The 24,129-nt window shown below is 42.1% G+C and overlaps 1 protein-coding gene across 9 annotated transcripts in view; it reads right to left on the bottom strand.

Annotated features, from left to right (window-relative positions):
* Positions 1 to 4,800: 4,800 nt before the first annotated feature.
* The window catches only part of KIT (KIT proto-oncogene, receptor tyrosine kinase), a 77,589-nt gene continuing 58,260 nt past the window's right edge, over positions 4,801 to 24,129 (bottom strand). For 3 of the 9 annotated variants that reach the window (XM_006198138.4, XM_072943756.1, XM_031688000.2), the window contains 14 exons: positions 22,285 to 22,399; positions 20,080 to 20,273; positions 18,794 to 18,900; positions 18,573 to 18,699; positions 18,188 to 18,292; positions 17,993 to 18,103; positions 16,611 to 16,761; positions 14,647 to 14,738; positions 14,020 to 14,147; positions 12,831 to 12,953; positions 8,795 to 8,906; positions 8,585 to 8,684; positions 8,155 to 8,260; positions 4,801 to 7,062 (listed from right to left, as the gene is read on the bottom strand). In XM_006198138.4, the coding sequence (XP_006198200.1) occupies positions 6,934 to 7,062; positions 8,155 to 8,260; positions 8,585 to 8,684; positions 8,795 to 8,906; positions 12,831 to 12,953; positions 14,020 to 14,147; positions 14,647 to 14,738; positions 16,611 to 16,761; positions 17,993 to 18,103; positions 18,188 to 18,292; positions 18,573 to 18,699; positions 18,794 to 18,900; positions 20,080 to 20,273; positions 22,285 to 22,399 (1,700 nt within the window). In that variant the 3' untranslated portion in view covers positions 4,801 to 6,933. The remainder of the gene's footprint in view (positions 7,063 to 8,154; positions 8,261 to 8,584; positions 8,685 to 8,794; positions 8,907 to 12,830; positions 12,954 to 14,019; positions 14,148 to 14,646; positions 14,739 to 16,610; positions 16,762 to 17,992; positions 18,104 to 18,187; positions 18,293 to 18,572; positions 18,700 to 18,793; positions 18,901 to 20,079; positions 20,274 to 22,284; positions 22,400 to 24,129) is intronic. The other 6 variants (XM_072943734.1, XM_031688002.2, XM_031688017.2 and 3 more) reach the window with 3 other exon arrangements.

Raw genomic sequence — 24,129 nt, forward strand, 5'->3', positions numbered from 1 at the left:
TGTCATCTTACAAGGCAAGAATCACTGAAATTTAATTCATTCAAATCATTTGAATACTCATCAGCTGCAAACAAACATGAGAGAAATTTGGGGGATCATGTTCTAAAACCGTGAGGATGGTTGCGTAACTCAAAATTTTAATAAAATCACTGAGTTATACACTTACAATGAGTGAGTGTTATGGTATGTTAATTATACCTCAATAAAGGTGCTAAAAATATTCTCTGTGGGCAGGAGCTGAAGGGGGATTCAGATAACAGGAAGAATAGAAACTACCTTGCAGGCAGCCCAGAAAGACAAAAAGAAGGAACATACGAAAGCCAGATTAAGAGACATGGAAGACAGAGTGAGAGGTTCTGAGATGCAATGAATTGGAATCCCAGACGGAGAAGAGAAACAGGATGGGCAGAGGCAATTTAAAAGGGGCTGAGAATTTCCTGGTATCGATGAAAAACACCAATCCATAGATTCAAAGAGTCCAGAAAAATCCCCAATCAGATAAATAGAAAGAAATTCAAGCTTAGACATATCATAATGAAACCAAAGACAAAGAGAATGTTAGAAGAATAAAGAAAAAAAGACAGATAACTATCTTCAAACGAATAGATTGATCTGACTTCCCAATAGCAACAATGGAGACCAGAAGAGAGTAGAAATAAGCATGCTGAAAAATATAATTGCTATCCTTGAGTTTTATATCCAATGAAAATATTTTTGAGGTAATTTAGACAGCAAAAACTAAGAAGATTTGCCACCTACAGACCTTCACTAAAATAAAGTTCCTGCTCTGTTTTTTACAAACAGTGAAACTACATTTCATCCGCATACTGGACCTTGAATATTCCCCAAATCTACACAAGGGTTATTAAAATATAGGACACCAGCTAAGTCTGAATTTCAGATAAACAATAAATACATTTTTAGTATCTATGTCCCCAGTGTTGCATGGGACATTTAACTGGATGTCCTCTATTTTATCTGGCAACCCTAGTCTAGCCAAGGCTAGAAATGTCAGAGACAGAGTTGGAAATCTGCTTGTAGGTGACAGCCACATCCTGGGGATGAGATGAGATAGACCAGCGTTTGGTGAGAGCATGTCAGACAGGAAGAAGACATTAAGGACCAGACCCTGTGCAATTGTGACCTTTGGAAGGGTGATAGAGAAAAACAAGAGAGGAGGACCAGGGAGGGCAGGCCAGGAGGCAAGTTCCAAGGAGGAGCAGAAAGCATCAATCATTCAGCAAGTACTGAGTGTCGGCTACAGACCAGGCACTGTTCTAGACACTGTTCTAACTAATACAATAATTGAAAAGAGTGCTCTGATATAAGCACTTTGGAGATCACTTTTAGTTTTTAGAGGGCCAATTTAAGGACTCTAATGAGGAACAGGTCACCTGAGACTCTTCTGTCATGGATTGAGTTATGTCCTACCAAGTTCATATGCTTAAGTCATAACGGTAACATCCGGTACCTCAGAATTGACCTTGTTTGGAAATGAGACCATTGCAGATGTAATTAGTTAAGATGAAGTCACACTGGAGTGGGTTGGGCCCTTAATCCGTCCTTATAAAAAGGAATTTGGACACAGACACACAGAGGGAGAACACCATGAGAGGAGGGCTGAGATCTACAAGCCAGGGGATGCCGAGGATCACCAGCAAACCCCTAGAAGTTAAGAGAGAGGCGAGGGACCGATGCTCTCTGACAGCCCTCAGAAGGACTTCTGCCAACGCCTTGATCTTGGACTTACAGCCTCCAGAGTTGTGAGGCAATCGCTAACAGTTGTTTCAGCCCCCCAGTTTGTGGTACTGTGTTACAGCAGCTCCAGCAGACTCATATACTTTCCTTCACAAATATTCACTCGAAGCCTGTCCAGCTGGTACTTCCTGATAGCCAAGGTGGTCCCAAGACCCCTACCGGGAGATGTTTCTCCTTGGAGATGCTGGCTCTGCAGGACCCTCCCAAAGTTAAGCCTGGGGTGCAGGTTTCCTGTCTTGTTTCTGTACCTCCAGCCCAGGGCCATCTTGGTAGCTTCCTCGGCTCTCCTCCCTTCTGAATAAGGAAGAGAACTTCTGCCACTTTCCCTTCCTCCCCACCCTCTGCAGCCACCCTAGCCCTCTTTACTTCTTGTCTCCTGGTTCCCACAAAGCAGCTGTGCAGGCCTCGGTAAGGCTGCCCAAAGGCACTTTCGTAGTTCCCCTTCTCTGTTCCCCACAAAGCCTCACCCTCTAGTGTGACATGAAGCTGACTTCCAAGGTCCCATTCTCGGTAAACATTGTATGTTTCCTGTCTTTCCTGGACCCATTTCCTCCCAGATGGCTCTCCCTTGCTCATGTTGATGGAATGTTTAATTATTCATTCAAAAAATGTTAATTAATCACTCATGAAACACTGTGCTACAAACCTCAGGCGCATCTTAGAACACCTGTGCCTCAAGAAACCTGAAACATGGTGATCATCTAAGGGTGACAGGTAAGTCTCTCCTTAGGCTAACTCCAACTGACTTGTATGGGCTTCCTGGAAAAGGCTGTGCCTTAGATTTCTAAGGCACCTTGTCTCCACGGTAGAGTGCTGTGGTAGATGAGCAATGTCTGCACAGACATGGAGGGGAGATGGAGCATGGGAAGACCAGGCACTTGCCACCACTGAGGTGCAGAAACTCAGATCAAAATTCAAATCTCAACTCCACGAACATGACTAAGTGAACTTGGGCAAGTCTTAACCTCTTGCAACTTCTTGAGCAAGTTAACTTCTGAATGTCTAAATAATTAAATATTTTAACAAGTGAGTGGTAACCAGTGAAACTTGTGAACCTAGCCCATATAGGTATTTTATGTTAATTGAAGATTGAATATGGGGGTGGGGTTAGGGAGGAGCTAAGACAAGAATTGAAGTAATTACAGTACAAGGCAGAATAGATTATAAGACCAATAGGAGGCACAGGTACCAAATGTCATGGGAACTCAAGAGGCATCTTCCAACTGAGATTATTTCCCTGGTCTTGAAGGTGGGGGCTGGCTTGGAAAGAAGCGACAATACAACGTCAGAATGGATGGAAGAATAAGAAAAGTGGGGCATGTTTATGAGTCCATGGTAATGTGAGAGAATCATGGAAGGAAATCCGTAGCAAGAATAGCCTTGGGTGGAGTGGGAATCGCTCAGTGGTAGAGCATGTGCTTGGCATGTGTGAGGTCCTGGGTTTAATCCCCAGTACCTCCATTAAAAAAAAAAAATCCTTGAATTCATGGCTAAAAAGTTGGGATTTTAATAAAACACAGAAATCTCTATAGCAAAGTTTCACAGCAAACCAGTACAATATTGTTTACATTTAAGAGAAAGAGCACAACTAGAAACACATTCCTGCCAGTTGAGTTCTATACGGGGTAACAGCTGAGTTCTGCTGGTACAGGAGTATCTTCTTTCTTCCCAGTAAGCCTAACAGCCATGACAAAAGTTACCATTTTTGATCACTATTTAAGTAGTAGGTATATGGACCAGGTGGTCTGACAGCTTCAGATTAGTACATCAAGGCAGATACCACTGTTATGGAAAATGAGATTTCAAGAGCTAATCTTCCCAACGTCACAGAGCAGTAAGGGGTAGAGACAAGGTTGGCACCTCTGAACCCAGTCGGAGCTGGACACCAAGCACCTACTTGCTGATTAAAAGCTGGGCCAGTGAGGGGAATAGCTAGACTAATAGTATAGGGGCCATGGACGGCTTCTAACTTGAGATTTCCCACACACGAAGAAGGCGAAATGATACTGGAATACATTCATCAAGAAAGGACTCCTTTGTGTGGTGGTCAATTAGCATTCATTCCCGTCTGTAATAAAATAATGGAAAACGCTTGACTGAAGTGTGGGTCTGTTTTTTATTGATTATTGATGCATCCTTGGCCACACAGTTCCCTCCTGATTTTAAAAGGATTCTTCTTCATTACAGATCAGCCCTCACCCCTCTTCCCTCTCCTTTTAGGAGTCATTTCTACACATGTAGATGCCATGTCAATAAAGAAAATAAAATCGGATGGTGTTTTGTGTGCTGAACTCATTTTTAATAGGATTTTGTGATTCAGGGTGATTCTTTGTTTTAAGCTGGAGTAACTCTTAGGCTCCATGCAGGTTCCAGTGGTCTGGACGGTCCCTCCTGATGACAAAGGATGCTTCAGCCACAAGACAGTACTGAGCTAAACGGCACGAGTCACGTCCCTCCAAGGCAGTGACGGAACTTTACCTTGTCCCAGAAGTGAGTGAGAATGAAGATCGAAGGGTGGAGTGAACATCTCGGGAGGGAACAACCTATCTTCAAAATCCAAGCCAACAAGAATACAAACTACTTTCTTGAGATTCCTCATGTCACCCTTGTGAATTGCCTTACTGTTCATGTTTAATTTTTAGACAATCTCTGTTAGGAGGAAGCATGCCAGTTATATTAGACTGAATTACATGAAATTGCTCCTATTTGACCATTATTTCGCCCATCACAACGGTCATTCCACATGAATCAACCTGATAATCATTGTAGCAAGGCGCAGTATCCTCAAAATGCTTTCTCTATTTATTTTTCAATTTAAATGGAGACCTCGGGTTGTAAAAATAAAATGAGAAAATACAGCGCATACAAATTCTTAATAAATGTCTGCTGAATCTTCAAGTATATAAATCCTAGTGATCTGATAGTCTTGTGTGTATCTTATGCACACTAGGTACAAACATTCTAATGTCAGGGTGAATGCACTGGTGACACTTAAAAGTTTAATTTCACTATGCTTGAAAGAATCAAAATAATTCCACTTGATTTATATATTTACACTTTTATTAGAATCTTCAGAACTGTCAACAATTGGACAACATACCAGGAAAAAAAACATGGAAACATCAACACTCTTTAAACTTGCACCGCTTACATATTTACACATAATGTTACCGTATATATAAAAAATATTTTCAAGGACTCATGGGCTTGGGAATATTCAAAAGACATTATTGCTACATTTCAATATTTACAAAACAAAGCCACAAAATAATTTCAAACATTAAGCCACTGCAAAGAAACATCTGATGTAAAAAAAAAATTATAAAAATATAAACTTTTGAGAATATCCAAGACAAAACTCAGTGAAGTGCCCCTGAAGTACCTAGACGTCTACAATGAACAACCACTTTCCTTACTAGAATCAAAGTCAATAGAAATGCAAAGGAAACTTTCAGACAAAGTATGGCAAACAGCGACAAGCTCTTACATGACAACAAAACCTGTTACCTTTGGAAAGGTGCGAGAGCATAGAACTCCAGTGCAAATGGTTACTTCCAGATAAATGGCTACAGTTCTCTAAATGTAGTTTCAGGGAACTAGAAGGGGAAAACTTGGGGGGGTAGCCTACCTGAATCTCGCAAGACAACACACAAACCTTGCCATGTACCCATGGACCTCTTATAACTGGGCGAGGAAAAAAAAAAAAAAGGTAAACTCTAGGAATAGTATCCAGGCTACAGCCTAAAGGGTAAAATTTAAATATGTTTCGGTGGGAAGAGTAGCATCAATAATGTCTACGGAACAGGTACAGTATGTTGAGTATAAATAACAGAGTGCCTTAAGTGCAGGTGGGTTGCAAATAAATAGGTACTTACGCACTCCGCTTCCTATTCGCCTCTGTGTAACTGCGGGTAAGCTTCTCTAGACAGCCAGGTGAAGAGAAACAGGAGCTGCGCTGCGGACGAAAGCCAGGCTGCTTCCTGGGTACTGAAGGGCCCTCTTGGGCTCAAGGCAAGCATACTCCCAAAGTATTTGTCTACAAGCATACACACGCGCGTGCACATACACACTTATATAGATACTGGCCCGGCATCCAGGACATGCCTGCAATGGAGGTGGAATCTAAATTTTATTTCCTGCTACAGAAGAATCCAAACTAAGACAGCAGTGTTTTGTCACTCCTGCTGGAGCCATGCAGTAAATCAGTCACTTTTTTTTTTTTTCAAATGGCATCAAATCTATTGAACACAATGCCATTCTGAAGTGGGTCAGTTTGTTCCGGACTATCTGTATTGAGCAAGTTCATCGGTGACAAAAGGAGATTTTTGTTAAGATTGTGCTTGGCAATTATGTTTTTTTCCTTTAAAAAAAAAAAAAAGCAAAGCACTAACTGTTGATTTCAAACTTGTCTGGCTCTTTATCTATGCCTACACGCAGCAAACTTGAGCCAGAAACTACACCTTGGGGGTTCCTCCCTCCAGTATGTGAACACGTACGACTGACAGATGAGTATATACAAAATGCGGGCTGGGGAGGAGGCCTTCTCTCCAGTTTAGCTCCCTAACAGCAAAGTCTATTTAGAAACCAGGTCGGGAGGACAACGGCTCATGCCCGGCAGGCTGTATTCATGCTCGGAGAGCACTTTTCCACGGCGTCTCATTCCCAGCATGAACTACTAGATTTCTTGAGCCCTGATATTCATAGGCTTCTGCCCTTTGTTTGAATAACATTTTATTTTCCACATCACGGGGTTAGGGTTTCAGCTTCTAATCCTGCTGCCGCATCACCCCATTGTGGATGATTATCAGGACCGAAGGTGATGACTGACATGTATTCAAATAAACTGCCAACTACACTTTTCAAACAGAAATCGGAGAAAAGCCTTGGAAAGGACTCCGGGTGTGTCCAGCACGGTCCACCCTCCCTTTCTCCAAGTCTGTTTTTTTTTTTTTTGGTTAACGGGGGGACTAGCTTGCTATTGGGAATAGATGCAGCTTGATGGTAGCTGGGGACAAACATCGGCCACTCAAGTGTGCTTGTAAAGAAAGGATTACAGTGGGGTGTCCACTACCCTGGAGAAGGAGGCGAGTCAAAGGAAAACAAAATAACCATCATGAAAACCAAAAGAACAGGGGGTTGTTCTTGCTGGGGAGCCCCCCAGATGCTCATTTGGCCTCAGACGTCTTCGTGGACAAGCAGAGGCTGTGTGGAAGATGCGCTACTGCCGACGGAATTGATCCGCACGGAATGGTCCAGCACGGGGTTCTCCCGGTGGGGGCTGCCGTTCGCTAAATTGGAATAAATCTGAGGAAAACAAGTCCACAGTCAATACATCAGTCACCACAATGAACACAGCAACGAAGGGGCTCATTAACTTGCAAAGACTCTTAGAGCCAGGAGGTTAATGAGACCCAACAGCCAAGAACCAAACCAGATTGACCGAAGACCAGCTTTGTTTCATCCCTCATTCTCCCCAAGGTCTGATGACATAAGAAGTGATGGTCCAAAATGCGCTCTTCTGCTGGGACATATCTGGGAAGGAGAACTATCTAACTTAAAACAAAAAAAAGGTTGAAAAATCACTACAGCCAACTACAGTCCAACGGCTGACGTCATTCGTTAAGAAACTGGTGATCCTTGCAGGGGTCTTCCAGTGAGAACCAGGCACTTGGGTGGGAAATGCTGTTTAATTTGAAATGTGCTTTGACGCCCAGAAAAGCAAGCCTCAACCCAAAAGTACTGGTGGTAAACTCTCAGAAAAGATAGCTCCAAGTACACACAAACCAGGAAAAAAAGCAGCTTAAAAAAACCTGAGTCCAGATAAGATCACTCATTCTTCCTTAAAAGCAGAAGAAATAATGGATGTGCGCTTTGAATTTCCTCCTCTCCCCAAATTACCAGGCAGGATCTCCCAACTTCAAACAGCCACTCACCCTGTAGGGCTATGGGCAGGACCGCCCTCTCATGTTCTTGAGCAGAAGGCTTATTTTTCTGCAGTAACAAGCTGTCTTGTCTATGCTTTTATTCTCGTTCACGTCACCCCCAACCCTGAATGGCCTGCCGTGTGAGAGAGCAGAGAACATGCTGACCCCACGACCAGCATCTGGGATGCGGGAGGAAATGTGGCAAATCCTTCTGGAAGCTTCTATTTCCACACTTCTAAGCGCCAAACCCTCTACTCTCTCCCCTCATTTCACATTCTTTGGCCCAGCATGCGGAGATCGGGTGAAAAAATAACTCGTTTCCATTGCTTTACTCTCCTACCCAGAGCCCAATTTACAGCCTAAGTCAAGGAGAGAAGGGAGGGGAGCTTGGTCCTCACCCCAGAGCCTGAGGAGGAGGCCGCGCCTGGCACCCAGAGAAGGGAAGTTCGGAGTCTGGCTAAAGCTTACTTACGTGGTTGGTGCTCTCCGAAATCTGCTTCTCAATCAGCTGCACGATCTGCTTGAATGTTGGCCTTTTCAGGGGATCGGCGTCCCAGCAAGTCTTCATTATGTCATACCTGAAAAATGAGGGCCATTTACCACTCCTCAGTGCCGTTGACCCGTCCTCAGGGGTGTGCCGTGCAGCATCCCAAAAATTATCCCAGGGCCAAGCAACTGGACATACTGACTGACAAGCATATACAATAAAACCCTGGGTGCATGCCATGCTGCCAGAACTTTCTGTACATAAGGTGACAAGAATGACTAAAATAACCGACCAGGGTGTCATAAAAAGGAACAAAGTGACATTTTAAACCGTGCTAGTGAAAACCCTCAACATCTGGGTTTCTGTCTTTAAAAAGGAAAATAAAAGGGGGAAACATTGTCTGAAGGGCCCTTACATTTCGGCAGGTGCGTGCTCGGGGCTGAGCATTCGGAAACCTTCCTTGATCATCTTGTAGAATTTAGAATCGACTGGCATTCCAGGGTAGGGGCTGCTTCCTGAGGCACAAATGGTTTGCAAATCAGGGTAATAATAAGCAAGCAGGACACTGATAACAAAGAAGATGCCCTGGGTCTCATCAAGGTGCCTTTGGCAAGGCTCATTTTACCTAAAGAGAACAGCTCCCAGAGAAAAATCCCGTAGGACCAGACATCACTTTCAAATGTGTACACACAGTTGAAAATGCTCTCAGGTGCCATCCACTTCACAGGTAGCCGAGCCTGAAACGGAAGCACAGCAGATTCAGCAACGTTCATTAAGAAGCTCAAAAACAAAACAAAACAGCAATAGTAAATATTCCTGTAGGTGTTGCTCCTGCTGAGAGGTGGCCGGGAGAACCTGATGGCCATCTCACAAAGGCCTTCGACCCATAAGACCTCAGACGACCCCACCTACCTCCGAAATAGGTGGATCACGAGTACAACTTGAACAACGGGGGTTTGAACTGTGTGGGTCCACTTACCATGGGTATTTTTCAATAGTCAAAACTACTGTACTATACGGCCCATGGTCGGGTGAATCCACAGATGCGGAGAAACCACGGGTATGGAGGGCTGGCTAAGAATTATACCTAGATTAACCCCTGCGTTTGTTCCAGGGTCAACTGGATTCTATCGCCACGTCCAAGGTGGAGTCTGTACAGTGTGGTGATGAGGAGCACAGATGTCAGAGACAGACACGTGGGTTCTAATCCGGGCTCTGCCACTGGCCTCAAGTGACACAGGGGTTTGGTTACTTACCCTGAGTTTGTTTCCCATTTTCCCCTTTTCCCCTTAATAGAAACATGACTTCCCATGGTTCCTGTCCCCTTTTCTAAATCAATACAATTTCTCAACTTTTTTTTCCTTAAAAAAGGACTTCTCATCTCTGTCAAAAGGGAGGTGAGGGAAGGCCTCCCCTCCCTTGTAAACACTGTAATACAGATCTGAGAAACCAGGGTTGACACACAAAGTGCATTTTACAAAATACTAACTAAAATATATTTTACATGAATTATACTTCCATTGAAATTTGGCCAGCTACATTTTCAGGTTCGAAAAAATATTTCCACATCTAAGAGATTTCAAAAGCATTTCAGTTCTGGGCAGCAGACCCCACAGCAGGGACTCCCTTGCCCACCTCCTTCGCAGCTGGGTGCAGCCCTGTGGCTCCGTTTTGGCCACTGAGGTATAAGTGTGGTATGGTAGCTTTAGAAAACCTCCTTAAAATGAAGCTGGCATGTGCCCTGTAGCCTTCCCCTCTTGACTCTTCCTCCATCCTGCCTTCTGGAATGGCTGGATGGCTATCCCCTAGCCATCTTGGACCACGAAGATGAGGGATTCACCAGGGATGGTAAAAAGCAGAGAGGTAAAGGGATCTGTTCCCTGAGTACTTGATGAAACCTCTATTTCAGCCCTGGTCGGTGACTCCTGTACCTCTTTTCTTTGGGGTTTCCTGTAATATGCATCCAAAATTATCCCTTATTAATACATTGGGAAAGTCACTTATGTGTCTGTAAGTAAGCCTCGAAATATTCTTCTGTAAAGAAAAATACTACTTCAAATTCCACGACTTGTCTTGTGGGCTAAATGAGATAATGTGGTTCCAGTGTTTATCCCAGTACTGCTGACTCACTCGGATCTGAAAAACTGCCCGGCATTATACTCAGTACAGAGTAGTGGCTTATGCTGATTACAATTCCAAAGTGGTGAGTGGCAGATTCGAGGTTTAAATTCAGCAGCTGATCTTCACATCCTGAACTCATCCTGCTAAAATCGAGCCAAACTTTCCATGACCATTCCTCTTAGAGACATTTCTGGATTCCCAGATCTTAATTTACCATTAAAAGCTAAATCCATCCTTCTCTTAATCCATTTAGGATTGAAAACCAGGAAGACAATTTTTTTCCTAGTCTTAAAGTTATTTTAGTCAGTAGGGGAAAAAAAAGCTTTCCTGTATTCCCTCCCAGATTTTGTGCTAAAGCTATTATAGGGGCCCTTAACCTGAGATCTAAAGGTGTCTTGAATTCAGGGGCTTGTGAACTTGGAAGGGGAAACGTTACATTCTTGTTTTTACTAACTTCTGAATGAAGTTGAACATTTCCTTAAATTACGGATGAACGTAATAAAGCACCGTGGTCTCAGCCTGCGACCTTTGTCACCAATAGTAACATGGGTATCTTCAACGTATTACAGTTTTCCATGCATCACTTTGAAATTATAGGAGTTGTTGGACCCACAGCTAGAACACGTTATTCTGTGTAACAAAGAAGCACGTGTAATGAATAGCACAGAGGTACTTTTTAATAGTTTGATAACTGCATTTCAATCTAACTGCTGTTTCCGTAATCCTACGTACTTTATTTTATGCATTTAAAACAGCATTCTAGCAAGGGACGCACAGGGTCACCAGACTATGAAAGGAGCCACAGCACAAAAATGACTAAGAACCTTTGTGAAATGGAAGAACTTTCAGAGGAACCAACATAATGAGAAGGTCTCAAATGATTAGGACATAAAATTGGGCACAGTAACATGTAGTGTGTTTCCTTGCTTTGAACTTGTCCCGTACCCAGTAGCTTGGTGGGGAGTGAGACCTGTGATTGGCTAGTTCCATAGGCTTAGCTGGAGTCCACAGTCTGAAGCCTGGTGGGACCTAACCTAACCCTGTTCATTCCAACTAAGGTCCCTAGGCAATAATGAGCTATTAAGAAGCTGCAGCAGGGGGAAGGGTATAGCTCAGTGGTAGAGCACATGCTTAGCATGGAGGAGGTCCTGGGTTCAACTCCCAGTGCCTCCAGTAATAAATAGATCTAATTACCTCCCCCACCACCAAAAAAAAAAAAAAAAAGAAAAAGAACTTTAGATAAGTTAAAAAAAAAAGGAAGCTGCAGCATATCCACTGTCATGATTACTCACTTTCCAAATAAGACGTTTATCAAGAAGAGCGAGAATATTAAGTGCCACATAAGTATTAGCTACAACGTGCCAGGTACTGTTCTAAGCACTTTACACATATTAACTCATTTAATCCTCACAACAACTTTATGAGGCAGGGGACAGGATTATGACCAAAAGGAGAAAAATCAAAGTTCAGAGGTGTTGGGGTAATTCTTTTCAAATATTATGCAGCCACTAAATAATAGAACCAGATTCGAACTCAGGAAGACTGGATCCAGAACACACCACCTTTTATTCAAAGGCCTGGGTAAGGAACCATCGTTCATCCTTACTTCTAATTGTGCACCAAGATGGAAAGGACTTGGTGTTCTTAACACTCCTAGCCTTCAGAGAGTTGTTAGAAATGCATGCTAGAAGTAAATGCAGCACCACTGCCACAAAACCAAGTCTAGGACAGCCCACCCACAGAGATGCCATAGTGATGGAAGAGAAAACACTATATTAACACAAGGCACACAGACAGCTACCTCCAGGAATAACTCTGGACAGTAAGATGTGGGTCTGGGAAAATAGATGGAGAAGAATATATGCTCAGGACTATTGGCTTCCATACTAACGGGATATTGTTCTAGAAATCATAGGCTCTGGTTGCAGCCTCTGCTGACCTGTGTCATCTCAGACAAACATTGCTAAAATACACTGTGCTTTTAGATTCTCCAGCTCTTAAAAGGTGAAGATACTGCATCCTAAAGCCAAGGGGCTGTTCTGATGAGAACATGAAAATTGGCAATGAAATAAAGCACTTTGAAATAAAATCACTATGTTCCCATAGGCCAATTATTACTTATGAACATACTTAATAAGCTCTCTTGTTTATAAGATCCAACATTCTATACACCTAATTCTGAGCATTACCTTAGATTTTAATCTTTTTCACCTAGCATGTCAATCTCAAAATAAAATTCTCCTGCTGTGACCTTCAGGTCCACATTTGTTTCACTTGAACAAAATCGAGTTCATTGCTATTCTCAGGCTCTAATGAAAATTAAGGCTATTTCTGTTCCCTTCACATGCCCCATAATTACACAATTAGAATTAGGAATTCCGCTATCAGAATTTTGCTGAAGTACTCTTCATTCGACTGCTAAAAATGCGTGCTATCTCAAAGGTAGGACTTGCATTATAAAAATCATGAAAAATACTTAAGAAAACTTGAAACTAAAAGCCTTCACTGGACTGGACTGTCAAGGCAGAGTGGGTACTCACGTTTCCTTTGACCACATAATTAGAATCATTCTTGATGTCTCGGGCTAGACCAAAATCACAAATCTTTGTGATCCGACCATGAGTAAGGAGGATATTTCTGGCTGCCAAGTCTCTGTGAATGCACTATTAGGAGAGTGGGAGACAAAAGAGAAAAACCATTTAAACTTATTTTAAACTTTCAAAGAGTGAAAACTATGTTTAATGCTAGAACGCTGCTTATGTTATACAGTGCCAATACTTTAGTTTTACATTTTAAACTATTCGGCGCACCAAAAATAAATATCCAAATTACGCTTTGAATGATGTTCACATTTGTGTTTCACGTCGTTAGGACCTTAATTACTATAATCACTTGCAAAACCAACTCGAATAAATGCTTTTTTTCTTCTGCGAACTGCTTTCATTCATAGGAAAATACATTATAAATAGTCGGATCATTTTTTAAAACTGAAAACTCATTTTGCATGGTTCTCTTTGAATGTTCTTTTAAAGAGTTTCTAAAATGCCTGCAACTTTCCATCGGATACCTCCAAGGACACAGGAAAGAGGCTCTTTATTTCAGCCATCCACAACCTCTTTTAGTTTGGTAATTGCTTGGAAATGTCACCAGTGACATTTAAGGGTAAGATCTCTAACCTCATTCTATTCTGCAAGTCCCAGTTCCTAAGGAATTCCTCTCACCGACCAGAGACCATGTTCCTTGTTTTGGTTCTACAGTCTCTTCCCATCCCCATCGTCTCATCAAGTGTTTATTACTCTCTCTTGATCCCTTACTCCACCCCTCACCCCAGTACTTCATGAACCATGCAATAGTTGAGGTCTAACTTCAATAAAACCCAAGTATATGCTTCATAAAGCATTGCAGCTACATGAAGGACCCTCTCCTTTGGCTGATAAAATAATTCTCTCCCTATTTTCTACGAGTGGCTCCTATATCCTAAGAGCCAAGTTTTAAATGAATTCATTGCATATAAAAAATAGATTCATAGAAAGCTCATTGAGACAGGCTTGCACTTTAAAGCTTATACACGAGAATAGGAATTCCAAAGAGACAGCAGTTGGAACATGAAGAAACTCTATTTCCTCTGTTTCTGGTTAACCACACTTCATATGACACTCCACATTCTCAACTATAGCTCTAAAATGCTCCTTGGGGGCGGTGGGGGCGGGCAGAATCACCCCTACTTACATTCTTTGAAGCGAGGAACGCCATGCCCTTTGCCACCTGGTAAGAAAAGCTCAGCAAGTCTTCCAGGTCGAGGGCCAGCTCGTCGTCTTCCATGATGGCAGGAGTCACATCTCTTTCTATGTATGAGCCTGTTAGGGGGAGGAGGATTGTCTTAGCAGTTAAAACCTTAAAGACAAGGAAAGTCAGACAGTGACACCACCACCACCGAGGGCTGGTAATAAGCGAACTGATGTGAATTTGCAGGTAAAATCACCTCCCTAGTGTTAAGGACAGGTAGGTGCTGAATCACAAAGCTAATATCCCCAGTCATGGGCTAAATTAAAAAATCTTTAGGGAAAAAGAAGGGTGGATGAATACAAAAGTATCCTATTTTTCATATGCCAAATATGTATTTGATATATTTTGATATGTATGTTATCATGGATGCAGTCAGATGCTCAGACACAACAACACAAGCTCTGACCCCGAATACCCACTTGCAACTCCTCACCGCCACTGACCACAGCACTGCCCCTGCATCCTACTGTAAAGGAGAGCCCCACTACCAGGAATGCTGGTGTGTTTATTCCACAGTGGTACGAGAAACCCTGTCAATGCAGTTGCTTTTATTGCTTGGGAAGTACCCACCTATCCTGGCAGGCCTCCTCTTGTCTGCCTTGGTTGGTACAACGTAAGAAACTCCGGGCTTCATGTCCATGTACTCATTAGTACTATCACTGCTGTGAGAGATGAAACATCCATCAAATCAAGATTAAGTAAAATGGGAAGTAGGGGAGCACCCATGGGGCAGCTCTATCTCCCCACTTCCTTTTTTACAAAATTGGCTGACTTTATCTGAAGAAAGCATTGCCAAGTTTGAATGAAGAAAATCTTGTTCAGGGAGATAAGAGTTTTTAAAACTCAACATTAGAATCCAATCCCCAGGAATTAGATGGTCTTTTTTGTGTTCAGTCACAGACAGGACTCAGGTTATAAATTTCCCATCTCTTGGCACCAGGGATAAATGGGAAACAGAGAACCAAACCATTATCCCATATTACTTCAAACTCTCTAAATTAGCCTCGAGAGAGGCAAGATGAAAGAGACAAGAGACAAAGAACCAGAGCTTCTGAGATGTGTTATGGGGGGGTGGGGGGAGGGAGAGACAGAGATCGTTAACATACAGCAACTGATGGAAGGAGGTTTAAAAAAACCAGGTTTGGTTCAGATAAACACCAATAATTTGGACGATTTTCTGAACCATCTGGACCTCTTGAGTCTGCAACATTTGGCTGGAGAGTCTTCAAGATTTCTAGTACTTCCTGCTTCTGATTAGCATAGAAACACCATGACAACAATCTCATTCAGAGTGTGCTGGTGGTTCCAACCCCATATGGGATCCCAAAGCACAAAGAACACTACACAGGATTGAACAATTTAGGCCATTATTTCAGAAAGTTAAAAAATATATATATGGGGCCAAGGTTTTAGAAATAAGGCAAAGTGGCTCATTTTTTTTTTTCTCACATAAAGGGGCATATGCTCTAGAGGAACCAACAAGAGGTAGTTTGTACTGCACTTTACTGCCACTTGACACTACTCAAAGTTTACAGGATTAAAAAAGAAATTAAAAAGCCTCACCTGGGGTTTAACACTTCAGCCAGAGGTATAGAAAAGCACTTTAAGAGACATAACTGCCCGTGAATAATAATATTTACCGAGGTCTCCTTGAAGGCCCGGACTTAAGCTTGGGAGACACAGCCATGCCTTCTCAAAATGTAGGGGATGTAGTGAATAAAAAGGAAAGAAACAACTGCAGAAATACAAAGTAGAAGGGACGGGGCGTGATGAGTATGATTCCTGCTGGGCTGGGTGAATCCGGGAAGTCTTAACAACACTTGGAAAGAAGAGGCGAGACACGGCAGAGGATTCTATTCTGGCTATAAACCACACCAACTCTCCTTAAAGAAACTTGAAGCCCTTGACACATCCTTCAAACTCAGAATGGTACCAGTGATGAAAGAGATGAAAATAAGGTGCCGAATTTTTTAAAATGTGCTAGAGTAGCTGTGCCTTTTTATAGCATGATGAGTTAAGGAAAAAAGACAAGGTATACAGAAATGATTCAGAGGTAGATGGCCAGAAACCTACGTGCAGAGAGCTGTTGGAGTTCTCTGACATTCTGTTACAGGTTTTATAGGAATTTACTGTGACAACCTGGCAGGCCTTCCCATTTTCCCCATAAACAATGTCTCCCTGTAAAGATGCACACAGTACCCAGCTCAACAGTGAAAAGAGAATGACATGGGAGAATAGAACCGCGATAAGAGAAACAGGCACAGAATGCATTCAGTTGAACAGAACTAAAGCTAAGAAAAGCACTAAAGATGCATTTTTTAAAAATCAACAAAAATTCAAGTTCAACGCTATTTGAATCTTGAAAAACCCGATTTGAACTTTCTGAACCGTTAATCACATTCAAATGATTTAATAATTCTGATTTTGCACCTCAAAGTACCTCAGCTCACTTTTTTAAAGAATCATCCTTGATTGCAAACCCTTATGACCCCATGAACTGCCTGTCAACAGCTATTTATGTAAATCAGCCTTACCAGGAAGACTCCTTTGAATGTAGAAGGTTCTTATAAAGCGCCGCTTCTGCGTGATCTTCCTGCTTTGAGCAAATAAATGAATCTCGTTTTCTTCTCAAAAAATTCAGAAGATCACCATAGCAACAATATTCTGTAATGACCAGGGTGGGCCCTACGAGCATGTAAAGAAAAGGTTAGAAAGAGGTGAGATAAACAGACCATGGAGCCTCCCATAAACAGACCCAAGGGTGATCACGGCCACTCACATTCAGGTTCAATGCTCAGTCTACTCAGGACCAGTACAACCCTATCTATTAGCACTGCTTAGCAAAAAGCAGCGTTCTGTGGAGTAAAACTAAACAATCTTTTTACCTGAATTTCTGAGTGATTAGGGGCCAGGCGTGACTGCTGGTTTCAGACAGGAGTTATGGCTTTCACCATTTTATTATTATCAAGCTTCCTGCATGAATTCTGTGATTCACTTGTGTTTACAGTGGGGGCTTCACGCCTTCTTGGTAACGTTATTATGGAAATGATGCTCAGCGCAAGCACAAACTGCAGCATAATAGGAAAACCAGCCACCAGAACAGCCAGCTGAGACTGGAAGGTGGGGGACACCCTGGAATAATGGGCATCACCTGTGTGCAGGACCCCATCAGTCAAATTTTTTTTCTTTGGTGCCGGGAACGCCTGAAAACTGCAGCTCAGAAGTTAACGGGCAACTAATTAACTCAGGCAGAAATCTCTCATGAACAATTCATGATGTGGTGAAGCAACGTTTATGAAGGGGCTGTTTTAAGACATATAAAGCTGTCAACTTCACCATGGATCTTTCCAGATCTTGAGGAATGGCTCATCTTACCCATCTTTGTTCTTTTCAACCAAAATGCTTTCTGGAAACATCATAGAAAGCCTTGATGGGAGGCTTGGCTAATGAAAGCTTCCGAATTGGACATTTGTTTTTTATAGAAGTGAAGTGTTGGCTCATTTGGTGTCTATTTGAGAGCTGGTGGGTTTAGAGGCCTATTTTTAATTATGGTATGCAAATGAACATTAACCCTTTTGTGACTAAATGTGGTCTGACAAAACATAAAAGCTTGTAAGATAAAAAAAAAGCCTTCTGGGTGAGATGAGACATTCTTGAGATAGTCAAGAGGCCAATGTCAATGGGACATACATGACAGTGATGAGGATATGTCCTAGGCTATCCCATCTCAGGATGATAAAGCCAAAATTTACATTCTTAAGAACCATAGCCCACGGGGTAGGAATCTAGCAAGACGCTGACAACCTGGGTAAAAATCTCGCAAGAAGCTTATAATCAAGCGTTGTCAAAACTATCAAAATCTTCCCTCTTTTGATTATTTGACCAATAACAAAAGGCCAGTTGGCCACGGCCTTACCTCCAATGGTGCACGCGCCGAGAAGATTCACGATATTCATATGATTACCAAGGTAACTTAAGACTTTGAGTTCAGACATTAGGGCTTCTCGTTCCGTCAAATGGGCGCTTGCTAAAATTAGAAGCATCTTATTTTAGCCAAAACCAAACCTGGCACACAGGTGTGGAGCACGCACAGAGGCCTGCAGGAACTTACGTTTTAGCATCTTCACAGCAACGGTCATGGCCGCGTCCGACTTAATTAAGCCGTACGCGGTGGCCTCAACGACCTTCCCGAAGGCGCCAGCACCCAAGGTTTTCCCTATAGAAAGGAAGATGAGGCAGTCAGTGGCAGTGGTTGTGGTGGGACTGAAGGACCATTTGTGTCATTTCAAAACCAATCAAGGAATTAGGGACATGTCTGTCTAGATACACTTCCTCTAAAGTATGCTTGATGCCAAACCTATCAAAGGTGGTGAAATTGCACAAGAAACACTTATTGTTTCAGGTGGAATAAAACAAAGGAAGTTATTAGGTTTCCCTAAAGCCATTGTTATGTGTACACAAAAAGGTTACACGGAAAGTCCCTGTTTCATACTGACCAAAACTCAGCCTGTTTCTGGGAAACTCCCATTTGTGATCATAAGGAAGTTGCGTTGGATCTATGTAAACATAATTGTTTCCATTTATCTCCTCAACAACCTTCCACTGTACTTCATACATGGGTTTCTGGTGGAGGGAGAAAGGGAAAGAGACATCATCTTTTAATAGTTCATGGTTCAGTCATTACTACGTTCAGGGCAGAGAACAAATAAACAGTTACCTGTAAATATTTGTACGTAAGAATCATCACGATGATACACATTATACCAGCTGCGATCACAAAACCAATCAGCAAAGGCGTGAACAGGGTGTGGGCTTGGATTTGTTCTAAAATGAAAGAGGAGCCCGGAATCACAACCTGTGAGGAGGGTCAGATCTTCACCACCTCCCACCTTTAAGCCCCTCAGGGCAGCCATCAAACCAGGTGTATCTGAGCTCCTTGCCTTATCATCTTACTCTTGTTATTCAAAGGAATCTTTTAAAATAACAGCTTTAAACCAGACAAGTGTGGAAAAGAAGTTGAGATTTCCACAGTACAAGAATAACGTTATGCCATTTGTCAATGAAAAGCGACACCTGGACAAACTTTGTACTTGAAATGCCTGCCCTGAACTTTAACATGTCTCCTCTATGGATGGTTTACAGTTTCTTCTTTATGCTTTCCTCTATTTTTCAAATTTTCTACATTGAGCATGAATTTCTTTCACAACCGAGAAAAACATTTGGAAAGTGTTCTTTTCACTGCCCTGTCTTAAAAAAAACCTATGATGAAGAACAATGTGAGATTCTTCCCCTCATTACTCAAAAAAACTGAACATACCCCACTGTTGGCACTCGCCTTTGCCAACCCAAGAAAACAAAAAATCAGTCTTGTGGATGTTCGTGCCCAGTTTCTTTGTCTCCTGACTTCACACCAATTCATCAATTCGTCACAAGGACCATTTAACTTATATTAGGAGAGCTGGTCACTCATGAATCAAATTTTACAGACATTAATGAATTAGCTGACGGAGATTATTTCCTAGAAGGTAGTGTTAACTTTCTGAAACAGTCTGACAATGTGTTAAAATAACTGATTTTAAATAACAATTTAAATAATGTTTAAATGAATTTAAAAATTTCAATTGCCCTATTTCTGTTTGGTATAAGGTAAGTCTATTTCCCCCATCTTCTTTCTCTACTCCTTCCTAACAGAAACAGCTGGAAATACACAATTTTATATATATATATATATATATATATACACACGCACACACACACGTGCATGCATACATACATACGTGAATACACACATAAAGTACAGAGAGTACATGGTTAAAATTACCACAGACATTTTAGTTTAGTAACTAGTACAGAATGAAACTTGGTGAGTTTGGTGACAGTCAAATGTGCAATGTTGGTATTACCAGAAATGACATGGCCCATGATGGAATGGACTTAAAATCATGATTGACATGGCAGGCAGAGCCTAAACATCCCCTTAAATTGGATTAAAAAGAAATATACCTTTGCTGTTACCTTTAAATGCAAAGTTAAAAAAGGCAGAACTCTTGCCCACATCGTTGTGAGCCCTACATTCCACTGTGCCATTGTGCTTGAACGCACTGTAATCGATGGAGCTGTGAATCACCAGTTTCCCAAATGGGGATACAGAGGAGTTTTGTATCTGTACATCCACTGGCCCGATGGGAACAGAACATCTAGGGGGAAAAAAGAGCAGCCCAGACTTACTCTAGGAAAAGTAATCAGTCAAACACATTGGATTTGGCATACTTCTAAAACCAAGTCGGAAGTTCATGACCTGACATTTCCTTTTACAATGGACAGTGTGTGATGATGAATGGGCACGTCTGCGGCACGGTGGGCAGAGAAGCACTTGGAAGACGAGAAAGAGGAGAAGCGGTTTCGGTGTGAGATGTGCCTTTGAAATCCTGACTCAAACACCTGTTCTGTTGACTTCTGACTAGTGCTTAAATTCTCCAAGACTCAGTTCCCACAGCCGTGAAACAGGGATGGCAATATCCACCTTGGAGGGCTATTGAAAGGATTAGAAGGGAATGAAATAAGAGGGCAGGCTCAGATCCTTTATAAATAGAGGACTTTATAAATAAAGTAATTGTGGAAGGATGTCTGAAGGGTTAAAAAGGAGGAGCGTGGAGGAGCAAAGCGAAAAAAAGAAATTCTAAAAAAATTTAAATCAAATGATGAAAGCAGTGGCTTCTGAAAAGTAGTTAAAATAATACTTTAAAGGAAAACCAACATCATAAACAGAGTTCCTGTGAATTCACTAAGAGATATTCATTCCCAATTATCCTCATTTCCTTTCAATTTAAAAAAAAATTTAAAATTTACTTTCATTCTAGTTTTATTGAGATAGAACTGCCATACGGCATTGTAAGACGTTTAAGGTACACAGCATAATGATTTGACTTACATACGTCATGAAAGCATTAATATAATACATTTAGTGGACATCTATCATCTCCTATAGATACAAAATAAAAGAAAAAGAAAAAAATCAAGTCTATAAGGACGAAAACAGGACAACCCCCAAGCCCCAGAAGCAAGGACCCTGCGGCTCCAGGCTCCATGCAGGGAGACAGAGGTTGTGCCGCTGGCTTGTAGCCGTGATAGAAAACCATCAGAAGCCAGACTCACATGACCCTATTTTAAATTACTCCCCCATATGCATAGCAATTTTCTATTCCCTTGCCTTGCTTTACTTTTTCCCTTAACACTTAACACTTGCATGTGGTAGTTATCTAACTCGCCTGCCGCCACCTCTACGCACTAGAATATAAACTCACAAATGGACTCAGGTGTGCTGTGCTCACTAGACCCACGTCGGGCATACAGTTGGCACTCCATGAATATTTGCTCAGTGGATGTCTGTAACTACTGGGGTTGATTCCCCTGTGGGCAGACTTTCCAGGGGTCTCGAACCCCTCTATTGCTCCCCAAAGAAAATACTCCACTAAAACTCAGACGAAAACAACAATCTTATTAATCTCTTCCAACTTGTTGTTGATTTAAAAAAAGGTCTATTCTGTGAAAAAGTGAAATTTCTATCATCATCTTGACTGTTCAATTGTGATGTTACACTGGGCTTTAAAGCCTGAGCGTAAAATAGCATTTGACGGATAAAAACAGCAATGCTGACCCCGTTTTCATCTTCAGGTAATGTGAAAGGACAATTTAAGGCTTAAGTGTGGATGGTGAGGGAGAGCAAGTACAAGGCCAGATGTGCTCTGCTCAGGAGCTGAGCACCTAATCAAGGAGAAAACCTTTTTAAAACACAGCTTCCCAGTTCCGTGTGTATGTGGTAATTGTGTGATCATTACTTTTTGGTAACTTGGCAATTAACTTTTGAGGCACTTTTTTTCATGATAACTACAGCCACATTTCCCACACACATTACTTTCCGTGGATAGATTGGAACTCTAATTACTCTGTCCTGGAAAATTGCTTTATCTACCTGCAGGCTGGAAATTACATGATAAATCCAAAAGATAACCACCAAAATAGAGAAGTCATTCAGTAATCATTTTTCAGTAAACAAAATTAATGTCTACCAAGAAAAATATAGCAATTAGGCCCTCTAAAAAGCCACATGAATAGAAAAAAGTTAATCAAAACAAAGCTTTTTTAAAAAAACCGAATGGCAGTCATTTCTTTATGCATGCTAAGAGGTACCCAAAATAATCATCTCACCTCTGCTCGGTTCCTGGACAAAAATACCAATCAATGGTGGGTTCTGGAAATCCTGCTGCCACACATTGTAGCATGCCATTCGCAAGCCTGTCATGAGTCAGGATTTCTGGTTTTGCTGCAGGAAAAGAGAAATGGCCAGATGTCAGACTGCTGGAAAACCTCACCAAGACTCACTCCACTCTTCCCGAATCCTTAAAAACTTCCTCGAGGCTAAAGAAGACCCTGAGGGAACATGTTGTTCAAAGGGGGAAATCTGAACCAACGAGTGGAAGGCAGGGGGGTGGATGTGAGGGTCTGACCAAGAAAGACCCTCCCCACCTCCGCAGCGCTGCTCAGCCCCCGCCGCAGCACATTGTCCATCCTGTAGATGCGAGGCTCTCCGAGATCTGCCTGGCTGGGGTCGCAGGACCACCTGGCAGGTTTCTGTTCCAGGGAGGGGGACTCTGAAAGATGGATTTTATTTAGGACTCCAGGATTCCCAACTGTTTTAAAGGTGGAAATCCAGTTTAAGGGATGCCAACCATCAGGATTTCAAATGACTGAACTGCCGCAGGAATTTCAAGTTATTGCAGGAAGTGGAATAGATCAAACTAGGAGTTACAGGAAAAGAGAAGCCCCCCATCTCGCCCTCGAGTAATTTCCTTGTTTGAGAGGCAGGAGTGTGGAGGGGGTGGTGTGGATAAAGATCTGAACTGCCCTTTTACAGAGAAGCCAAAACGTAAGAGTGAAAGAATATGGGCTTCTAACTTCAAATTTTTATTTCAAATGCAAAATATGAACAGAAAATTTAACCAGCCCAAGAGTTTTATTCATACATCTATCTAAACCTGAGTACAATCACTGAAAAAGTAAACTGTATCAGCAGGAATGCTCTAATTTGACATTTCTGTGTAACTATAATAATCAACTGATATTCAATCAAGGCTGCCCTAAAGCACTGAAAATTCTTGAGGTTATTTCTAAAGTGAACGGAAGATGAACTGACGTTCAGTTGTTCTACTGGTCACATATCTGAAGGATTCTAACCCTCTGAGAATGAGCCGGCTACGCTGAAAGCATCTGGTGGCAGGAACGGTGATGTACTCACCCTGTATCCGTGGTGCAGCATCTGCTGCCACCAAGTCTGAGTACAGAGCGACGGGCGGCCGTGCGTGTGGCAGGCAGACTTGCACACCAGCCCCAACACCCAGAGCTGCTCTGCCCTTCACCAAGTCTCCTCGTATGTCCAATGGGAATAATAGTACCCATTTCATAGGGACGTTGTGACAATTAAATGAGATGGAGCACACAAAGAACCAAGAATGATGCACAGAAATGAAACAAATGTACTGATTACGAATTTATTAATGACTAGTTTATTAATGATCCAGTTACTCTTTTTTATTCAGAGTACCTACCCTCCTCCGTTAATCAAGTCTGCTATCAATTAAGTTAACTGTACTTGTCACTAAATATTCTCCTCAGTGATCTAAAAATTGATTAAGATAGCATGAGAATGTGCATGTGTTTTAACCTGATGCGTTGGGAATTTGACATCAATTATCTTGCAACTGATAGGAAAAATATACATGGTCAGAGGAAAAGACTGACAGATCGGAAGCTTATCTCCTCAAAGGAAGGTAACATTGGTAAATGACATCTTTGTGGAACAACCTCTCAGCACCTCACCTCCTGGCGGCAAAATGGCTTGGCAGAGATCAGTGTCCACATGCGTGGCACACCCACCTGTCATTCAACCTGGCCCTGCTGACGGGCAGGCCATTTGGCTAAGACACACAAAAGAGCAACACTCCAAAAGCAATCTCAAGGTAGGGGCATCCTTGAGAGTCTGGATCCAATGCCAGC

The sequence above is a fragment of the Vicugna pacos genome, chromosome 2, assembly GCF_048564905.1.
Source record: "Vicugna pacos chromosome 2, VicPac4, whole genome shotgun sequence".
Taxonomy (NCBI): domain Eukaryota; kingdom Metazoa; phylum Chordata; class Mammalia; order Artiodactyla; family Camelidae; genus Vicugna; species Vicugna pacos.